The sequence below is a fragment of the Apis dorsata genome, unplaced genomic scaffold (genome assembly GCF_000469605.1).
Source record: "Apis dorsata unplaced genomic scaffold, Apis dorsata 1.3 scaffold_980, whole genome shotgun sequence".
NCBI classification, from domain to species: Eukaryota; Metazoa; Arthropoda; class Insecta; order Hymenoptera; family Apidae; genus Apis; species Apis dorsata.
In genome coordinates, this window is record NW_006264083.1 from 166114 (window position 1) to 176820 (window position 10707).

At 22.3% G+C, this 10707-nt stretch overlaps 2 protein-coding genes across 4 annotated transcripts in view; one reads left to right on the forward strand and one right to left on the reverse strand.

Moving 5' to 3' along the window:
- Window positions 1–10707, forward strand: part of LOC102671914 (odorant receptor 30a-like) — a 39231-nt gene that overhangs the window by 25809 nt on the left and 2715 nt on the right. The gene's annotated exons all lie outside the window — the stretch shown is intronic.
- LOC102672039 (serine/threonine-protein kinase PAK mbt) lies at window positions 4800–10310 on the reverse strand. 3 transcript variants are annotated; one of them, XM_006623963.2, is made up of 7 exons: window positions 10049–10282; window positions 9309–9681; window positions 8819–9218; window positions 8317–8730; window positions 7646–8178; window positions 5427–5580; window positions 4800–5285 (listed from the first exon to the last, which is right to left on the reverse strand). In XM_006623963.2, exons 2-7 carry the CDS (start codon window positions 9671–9673, stop codon window positions 5124–5126), a joined length of 2028 nt encoding a protein of 675 aa, XP_006624026.1. In that variant the 5' UTR covers window positions 9674–9681; window positions 10049–10282; the 3' UTR covers window positions 4800–5123. The 3 variants fall into 3 exon arrangements, with proteins under 3 accessions (XP_006624026.1, XP_006624027.1, XP_031370173.1); XM_006623964.2 differs by having other exon boundaries at window positions 5061–5285; window positions 10189–10310; XM_031514313.1 differs by lacking the exon at window positions 10049–10282 and adding an exon at window positions 9971–10036 and having other exon boundaries at window positions 5061–5285; window positions 9309–9683.

Genomic DNA, 10707 nt, shown 5'->3' on the forward strand with positions numbered 1-10707 from the left:
CACCAAGTTGATTAACTTACTCACTTTCAAATTTGTATTTTTACATGTTTTTTTCTTCATCTTCATCTTCTATTTTCCTGCTTCCTTTATTTTTCTGTAGTTTTTAAATTTCATGACTTAATATTTTGATCATAAAATAATAAATCAATAGTAATTGATCAAAACATCAATATAATAATATTATATTGTATTCCATTTCAAATAAAACACTATTAAACTATTTATTTAAGAAAATATTTTCCGCTTTAAGTTACCAACAAACGGGACAAAATGGTTGGCAGTGACAGAAGTAGGAGAAATGGGCGAATGATGATGAAAAGCTAGCTTATTATGATGCGATGTAACGGTTTGTTCGATGGATCACATGGTATAATGACGTGATTATTGCTTTTCTATTCTCCTACTTTTTTTACGTTATTACCGATCATTTTGCTCGTATGCTGATAACTCAAGTCGTTATTATATTATATGAATTATTACATTTACGAATTAAATTGCATGTTTTTTTTGTTAAAATTTCAAAAAACAAAGTACATTTCATATTGTTAAATTATCAAATTATATTATGTCATTTTTGATAATCTACGCCGAATTATTTTTTATTTTTTTATTATATGTTGAATTATTTCTTAATATCATAAATAAAAAATTAAACTTCTAGTAAATTTTAAATTTAAATATTAGAGAATATATTTTGAAAACTTTTATTAATCAATTTCATGCTTTATTTTGATAATCTTTTTAATTTAAATTTCTCAAATAATTATACTACTTCATTGCATGAAATTCTTTAGCCTAATTGATAATTTTATTCAATAAAGAGTTCCTTTCTTCATTTCTTTTTTCTTATTATTTTTAATTAAAATCAAATAAGATAGAATAATTAATGGTATTCTATTTTATCTATAATTCAATAGTTAGAAAAATTCGGTATTCCACAATACGATGTGTATTGTGTTGTGGCGTGATACGAACGGCACGTAATCACGATCCAATGTTCGAAGGTCGCACCTTTCTTCTTTTCTTCGTTCGTAGATTTCTCGTTTGTGCTATCCTTGTCTTGTCTGGTTCATCTTTGATCTTTCTTTTTTGTTTCCCCTTCTTCCTTGTCGAAGCACTCGCGCCTTCGTGCGATTGTTCATTCTATCGTTTCTCCGGCATTACGTATCGTCATGAGTATACTGGAGGCTCGTCGGAGGCTCGACCAATCAAATAGTAGAAAGGTATAGCAGCGCTTATATTTATGACCTCGCAGTTGCTGCCACTTCTTGCATCTTTTTTTCTCTCTATACTCTGCACTCCTTAGTCCCTTCTCTTCTCCATTCCTCTCTACTACGTTTCTCTTTGCCTCTGCAAACCTTCTCTTTTTCTATTTTTGTCGTGAATCTATACATAAAACTACGGTTATAGTAAATGCATTTTCTAACAAACTAACGGTAGAACAATTAAATAAATAAATTCTTATAAGAGTATTCTTTTTTTCAAATATACTTGCATTTTTTTTTTCAAATAGTTTATGAATTCGTCTAATAAATTATTTATTTTTCAATTATTTTGGAAAATATATAATCTATATCAAGATGTTAAGTTTATCAGAAAATGTAGTATAACCACATTTTAGTGCATGCATATATATTTATATATTTAATGTTTTTTTATCTTTAATTAATTCTAACTATTTCTTTTTCTTTAAATTTTGTTATTTCTATTTTTTATTCAGAATTGATAAAAAAGAATTTAAATAATGTTATTATATAATATATTGATAAATTTTTAGCAATGTATTTAAATTTCCATCAAAATTTTTCTAATCGACTAATTAATCGATCAATTAAATTAAATGATTTATAATTTTTATGCAACTTCATCATATTAAGATGAAAACAATTATGATTTACTATTTTGATACTTTATATAATTTTTTCTGTATTATATGTATATATATTAATTAATATTTTAAGCGCTTTTTATCAAACTTATTTTATTTGTTTTATTAGATGTTTTATTTTTTGTTACATTAAACTATAGAGGATCATAGTATCATAAAAAAAAGATAAATTGAATAAATTTTTAAAAATAATTATTTTATTAATTTTTAATAAATGTATAATTTGATATATATTATACCAAAGTTTTAAATATATACATATATATACAGTTTTCATGAAAGAAAAAGTAAAAATTGACAATGAAAAAGAAAAATGAAAATACTAAGAGTTAAATATTGATATAGAATGACGTAATAACAAATTCGTTTATCACGTTCTGTTGAAAAATGATGATTCGAGTTCAATTTGAATCGAGTCTTTATGAAACTTATTTTCATTGATTTTCTAAACCGAAAATAAATTATAAATAGAAGATTTAGATTATTTAAATTATTTAGTTAAACTATAATTTTTTTGTTTTATATAATAATATTATTATTTATTCTACAAATAATTTTTAAACATTGTATAAGTTAATTCGAAATATGTTAATCATATTTAATCATTTTTTGTATCAAATGTATCAAATTATTCTTTTTTTTATAATAAAAAAAGTTAATTCTTTAATTATATTTGCTTGTTCATAATATAAAATATGAATTTACAACGTCAATAATGTAAGAATTTACATTACAATATATTTTTCAAATTGAATAATGATGAGAATAAAAATCCTGACACGTTGGCATGCGATTACGTTACTGCACACAGTCACGTAGCAATGTACGAATACGTAAATCTTCTAGATGCAAATATTCATTTTTTTCTTTTTATCTTCAAATTCCATAATGAAAACATATTGACTGAAAAAAATTTATGATCACTGAAATCTATTATTTTCTTAAGTAAATATTTGACATGTGAATTGTTTGATATAGTTCTCTGCTATGCAATTCATGAAAAATTATCAGTTAAATTGATTGAGAAACATCAGTGGCGCCAGTGACCAAGCATAATATGAAGGTCATTTCGGTCAAATGGAGGCTCGTCACGTTTCACCAATCAGCAAATGGTATTTTAAAATATATTTGTATTTTAAAATATATTTGTAATCTGATCATATATGCCTGATGTTATATGGCACTAATACTTAGAATAGAATTATAAGATAAGATATAATATTATAATAGAATTATAAAGATAAGGTAAATTGATTTTATATTACCTTATATTCATATTTGATTTATTTCTTTTAATCATTGTTCCAATTATTTTAATCATTGTGCTTTCAAACTTATGATCCAAAGTTATTGTATACAATTGTATACAATATAAATACAATATAAATGTTATATGAAAATTCGAGATTAAAATATTTCAACATATTTTCTATTATTATATATTCCATTATTAAAATATTTTTAAATTGAAAAAACTTTAACATATATTTTAATTTTCTTTTAAATTTATGTATATATAAAGATCATGAAATCTAAGTTATAATCAAATCGATTAGTTTTTTACGATTGCGTACAATTTGCGATGCTCTTCATTTTCAAAGATAATTTTTAAAATGATCTATAAATTTAGAAGAACATTATTAATGTATATAAAAAATGTAATCATTTTCTATTATAATTTTGTTTTTTATTGCATACATTGATATATAAATATATTATAATAGAAAAAAACTTGAATTATTTAAAATAATTTTATTTTTTATTTTATATCTATTAATTCATTCAATATCAATTATTAATAATCGATATACATTTACAAATGTTATCATATGAAATATGTCATCATAATAAATCTTATGAGATATATAAAAAAAGTAAGATTGTTTTGTATTTTTATTTGTATTTAAAATTTCTTTTTATAAATAGTGAAGAATAGCTATATGATTCATATCATTTTGTGACAATTTTATTTGCATATTTTATTATTATGTAATTCGATAATATCATTCTGTAAACATTCTATGTGTAACTTAATAATTTAAGTTATTATAATCATAATAATTGATGATTATAAATCGTGTATTTGATTGGTATTTATTTGTATTGCATTTTTTAGTCAATCAAAATAAATTTTATCATTTATATTATAATTTGTTCATGATAAAAAATATAATAAATGGATTATCATTATAATTTGTTTTATAATAGTTTAATAGAATAAAATAATTATTATTTTAATTTTTTTTCATTAATTTCATTGAAATATCTACATTCAAAAGTATATATAATTGCAGTTGTCTATTTTCTTAACCAAAATACTTTTTGTTGATATCATTAAACTTAAAATACTCTTTCATATTTATTAAAAATACTGAACGGAACGCATTGAATTATATTTGAAAAATCTAATTTACTTTATAGTAATTTATCTTGTACTTATTTTCTCAATCTGAAAACTGTAAAATTATAATTGCCAAATTACTCTAATTTTTATTTGAATTGTATATTTTATAAGTATTATTATATATATAGTATTACTTTAAGATATATAAAATAAATTATGAATAAAATCTCACCGTTTTTTTTTTAAATTAAATACATTAAATAAAACACATGAATTGTCAATTGAAATAATGTAATTATTGACATTATTATTCCTTTCTCAGAGCATTTAATATAAGAATGGTCTTATCAATACTTTTGAATTAAATATGACTATTTAATCATTACTAAGTAATTATTAAGTAAGTACTTATATGCACAAAAATATTTTTATTTTACTTTTTATTATTAAGAGAAGTATCTCTTTTCATTATCTTTTGAATAAACAAGTACAATAAAATCTATTTCTATCATCTCACAAATGTTTTTACAGGTAACAAATAGTGAAATTAATATCAAAATAAAAAGTATAAACAAGAAACAGTATTATTTATGAAGGCACTTGAATGTTTATAATATTTTGTTAAATAATTCAATATAAAAAATATCTTTTATAGCATTAATGCCTATCAAAGGCAATATAGCCATTTGTAACAACGTTTTTAAGTTAAGGTCACAATGGAATGTAAAATTTTTTTAACAATAAAAATCGTTTAAATGTTTCTAAATTCTACATATTTTAAAATGTAACATCTAACAACAAACTTAAAAAATAAAATCGTAACTATTATTATTTTTATAATCTATGTACGTTTTAATTACCATCCTTATTTTTATATTTTACATCGATTTATTAGCAGTTCGTATGTCTAGAACCTCTCATTAATGGAATTAAAATACTTGGACTCTGTGCTTGCCTAAGAAACGGATGTTGTAATAATTCAGTTGCTGTAGCTCTTTGTGCTGGATCACGAACGAGCATTCTTTCCAGAAATCCTTGAAGACGTGGACTGACCTTTATAAAAATAATAATAAATAATTTAATTTAATAAATAATTTAATTTAATAATAATAAATAATTTAATTTAATAAATAATTTAATATTTCTTGTATCATTGAATTCATATAAGTGATTTGTGAAATATTTTTAGCTCACTTTATGAGAATTTTTTAATTTTGGTGGTGGCATATCTCTAATACGTCGCATAGCTTGCAAAGGAGGTTCATTAAAAAATGGTGGTTCTCCATCAACCATTTCGATAATCATTATACCTAATGACCAAATATCCACTTCAGGACCGTATGGTAACCTAAAATAAATAAATATATATAAATCAAAATTAAATATTTAATGAAGTATGATCTAAATAATTTTACATAATTTTCTGGATTGATTAGAAAATGTAATTATATTTTTTTTTAAATGAAAACTTATCATTTTGATAATCAATGTAATTTTTTAATTTCTATAATAAAATATTAATTTATTTTTGCCCTTAATCTACTGATGTTGAAATTAATTAAGTTATTAGTTAAAATTTTTTAGATTATTTGTGAACGAGTTACTACTAAAATTATTTATTACAACAAATAATCTGCTATTACAATTTAAATACTTCTCCGTTCTTTTTTTAATATTATTTACTGTATTAAATAATATTAAAAAATTATTAGTTGATATTAACAATGTGTAAATATTAACATGTTTACAAATATTATAACATAAATCATATTTGCAGATTAGAAAACTACTTTAAAAACTTTTAATTGTAATAATTTTTAAAGATTTAGAGCAAAAATATTAATATATCATTGTAGGGATTAAAAAATGATCAAAATTATAAGATTTTATTTAAAAAAAATATATAATTACATTTTTCAAATTATGTCTAGATTATTGAATATTATATGAATTATATGAATATTTTATTGAATATTATTTAATTTTAATTTACAATATTTTTTCTATATCTAAATTTGGAATAACTTATTCTAATTAATAATTGGAATAATTTTGTATTTAATAACTTCTAATAAATTCTAATAATTGGAATATATTATATAATCTACAAAATTAAGAAAATAATTCAATTTTTGCCAAAAATTTAAATAATTAAAATGATATGTAAATAATTATATCTTCATAACAAAAAATCATTTTATCAAATCACAATAATAATTTTGGTCTCATTTTGAAGTATAAAATTTTTACTTTTAAAATTTAAAGCTAAATAAATTTTTCCTAAGGATGTTTCTGCATAAGAAAATAAAAATATAAAGCTGCTTTTTTTTATTAAAAAAATGTGCTTATTAATTCTTTCTCACATATTGATGTGAGAAAAATTAATATGCATTTTTCACTTTTTGAAGAATATCTTTCCAAAATCTCTGAAATGAGTATTTCTTTATACATCTAATGTGATTTCTTTATACATCTGTCCTTTCATGCTTTATCATTGTTCATAATATTTTATACATTTTCAAAGTTTAGATTTTTTGATGAGTGAAAAATAATTCCAATATTGTTTGCTTTGAAAAATTAATATATATTATATTTGACTAGGAATATTCTTATTCGATTTGGTTCGATTTTGTATTGAATTACATGTGGAAAGATTCCACTCTGAATTTATTATTGCTGTATACTAATTTTATCCAATAGAAAAACTTTATTTCCGTCTAAATATCATCTAAAATTAAACTATTAAAAAGATCTGATTAAAATTATAGATATGAAGAAATAAGAGGGGACAATATCTCTTTTTGAATATTTAATTACTCACATTCTAAAATTATATACTTTTAATGTATTATACATATACATTAATCACACATATTTGAAATACAAATCAAATATTAAACATACACATGAAGTGTATTCGATCGTATAATTTCTCCATAATCTTGGATTATTTTAATATCGACGATTTATTTTTTATTCAAAGTTTAATAAAAAAAAAAAATCATATATCAAATTTTAAAAAGTGTTTATAAAGAAGAAATTTCAATCTTTGAAATTTTCAATTTTTAAAGAAATTTCTGAATGTTAGAATCATTTAAATCCGAACAATTTTTGAAAATATTTTTATTTTTCTACTAGCTATATGATGTCGAAATATTTTTGAGAAAAATTTTTTAATGATTCTTTGTCTGAAAATAAAAGCTTTCAAAATAACCATAAAATTATTATTACTACTGTATAATTTTTTGTTACAGATATATACATATACATATAAACAACTTAAATATCGGTAATTTTGACGAAAATCAAATGCTTTTTTAATCTTATATATCAGTTTATATGCATATTGCTAGTTTATATATAAATGAAATATAAAACAATTAAAAACTAAACAAAAAGAAATTATAATTCACCTTGAAATAACTTCTGGGCTCATCCAATATGGCGTTCCAACGAGAGATTTTCGCCTGGGTAATTCTTGAGATACTTGAGCACAAAATCCAAAATCGGATAACTTGACCCTACCATCAGCCGTTAATAGTATAGAATCGGACTTAATATCTCTATGAATAACACCTTGAGAATGCAAATATGCAAGAGGCTTCAAACATTGAGAACATACTGTGGCAATCTGATTTTCGTCCATGCGAGAATGAGTCACAATATCCGTAAGCGCTCCTCCTTCAAGATATTCCATCACGACCCATAATTCGTCATCTACTAAAAAACTATCATACATTTCAACAATGTTTGGATGATGATAATCTCTCATGATAACTACTTCATTAAAAAGTAATTCACGTCTTTGCTGCTTTCTTAAATCCATTTTTTTCACTGCTACTTGTCGATTTGTATTTTTCTCAGTTGCTATACATACTGTTCCAGTACTTCCTTCACCGATTTTAAGAAAATTTTCTAAATTTTCTCTTGGATCGCCTCGACTTACCTGTGATAAATTTTTAAATGAATAAAGTCGAATAATACTTTGAAATATCTTTTTCTTATATATTTTTATAGAATTCATTTATATTATTATTATTTTTATTATCTAATATTATCATAATCATAATTTATTTTTTCTTACCACCATCTGTAAAGCTGCTCGAAATTGTTCATGAGTAAGTCTTTGTTCTGCTGTTTGTTTATTTGTTGTATTAGAACTTGAACTGACTGCTAGATTTCCCGAAGATAAAGCACTCTTCATATTTTGATTTTGATCAGGTATCGAATTGTTTCCAGAAGATGGTAAATTGGATTTTGATAAATTATGCATTGATTGAGATGTTTCAATAGATTTTTTTATATGAGATTGCAAAATAGAAGAATTTTCAGATGTACTGTATGCTTGTGAATATTTATTAACATTATGTGTACTTAATTGGCTTAATGGCCGTTGAGAAGCAATAGAACCTACTGGTGAGATTTTAGGTTGTAATTTATGCAGAAGAGTATTTTGAGTTATTTGTTGATCCTTTGAAGAAGTATCAATATTTGAAGGCTATGTATAAGAAATAATACATATTTTTAAAAATAAATAAAATATATAATATTTAAGTATTACCTGAAATATAATATTTATTATTTACCTGAACATTTCCATTATATTGACCAGATGTTAAAGATATTTGAGTATTTATCCTATGAAATTCAGAATCTATAAGTTGAGGAGTGCTAGGACTTTGTATAGAACATTGTGGAGTATTAATAGGGCTTAAATTTTGAAAATTTAAAGACAAATTCGGTGCATTTGAACCAACATGTGTTAAATTAGGAGATGATTGCATATTTGGATTAAGGTTTTGAAGATTTGGAATCATGTTTTGTGTATTGGAATGTAATCCACTTGTAACATTAGATGCATTTTGTCTCAATTTATCAAGATAATTGTGTTGTTTTCCAAAATTAGTAGTATAACCCTGAATTTGATTAATATTTGATGACATTTCCTGACCTTCTGGCACAGAAGGTGGTAAATTATTATTATGCCTAAAATATAAATATAATAAAATACTTAATATTAAAATAGTAATAAATATAAAATAAATACAAAATAGTAATAAATACAAAAAGGATTACCTATAATCTCTTCTAAGTTTTGGTGGACTTGAAGAACGAAGAGAATTAGATCTAGCAACTGTACTAGTTTTGGGTAATCCATTTTCAGTGTTTTTCTCACCACTGAAAGTTCTTCCTTTTGGATCATTATGGCCTCGAACAATAGTTTTTAAATCTAGAATTTCTGTAGGTGTAATTTCACTTGGATCTACTAAAGGTAATGGTCTATTTGTAGATTTTAAAATTTGATTGTTTCCAACAATAGAAGCCCATTGTAATGGAAGTCCAACGAATTTTCCTTCACGTTTATCAAATCCAGTATGTACACGATGTTCAAAATTTGTTGGAGTAGATATCTGTGGTTTCTTTTTCTTTTTAGCAAACATTTCCTGTCCTATAATAATTGTGTTAATATTAAAAAATATAATTAAAATTATGTAATATATTCTCTATGTTTGTATGTAATATATAGTATATAATATAATATTTAAAAAATGTATTTAATTATATAAATTATATAAATTATATAAACTAAAAATTATTTTGAAAAGCAATAGATTTAAAACTGTCAATTGAGTAAATTATTCTCAAAGAATAATTTTTACATATGCATAGTAACATGGTAATTTTCTAAAATTAATATACAGAAAAAAAAAAATAATGTATTAAATTGTATATGATTTGTTCAATATTTAGAGGAAATAATAAAATCAAAGAGAAGCCAAATGACAGCAACGCCTACTAGTACGTGATATGATTACCTTAAAGTAATTTTTTTGAGTTGTTGGTTAGATTTTTTAAGAATAATTATTTTTTATTAACGTTATACCGCTTTGAAAAATGCTAAATTTTAAATAGTATAGAAACATAAAAAAATTAATTAATTAAAATAGGTAAATACGGCATTTAGCCCTTCGACAGATCGTTTATACACCGGCGCTCCGCGCGGAGAGCTTACGAATCTTTCTTGGCATTTGACTCGTGACAATTTACTCAAATGTATATGAGGTAACACCTGTAATAAAATTATTATAAAAAACAAAATGAATATAAAATTGTGTCGAGAGAAAGCAATTGCAATTATGATTAAAAAAAGAATACATCAATTTATAATTATAATCATTTATAATCATTTTAGTTTACTAAAATGCTAATAAGTATAAATGCTAACTAACATATTACATATGTTATATGCAATATTTTGATATTCGATAGAATGAAAATTTGAAATTATGATATGATGAATTTGATAGAATGAAAATTTGAAATTATTAATATATTATATTTTATTATTAAAATATTTTATATTCATAAAATTTGATTTTAAATAAATAAAAAAATAAAAAAAATAAAAAATAAATATATGTATTTAAATTCCAAGATAAAAATTCCTAAAAAATTTATATTTTTTTTATAAATA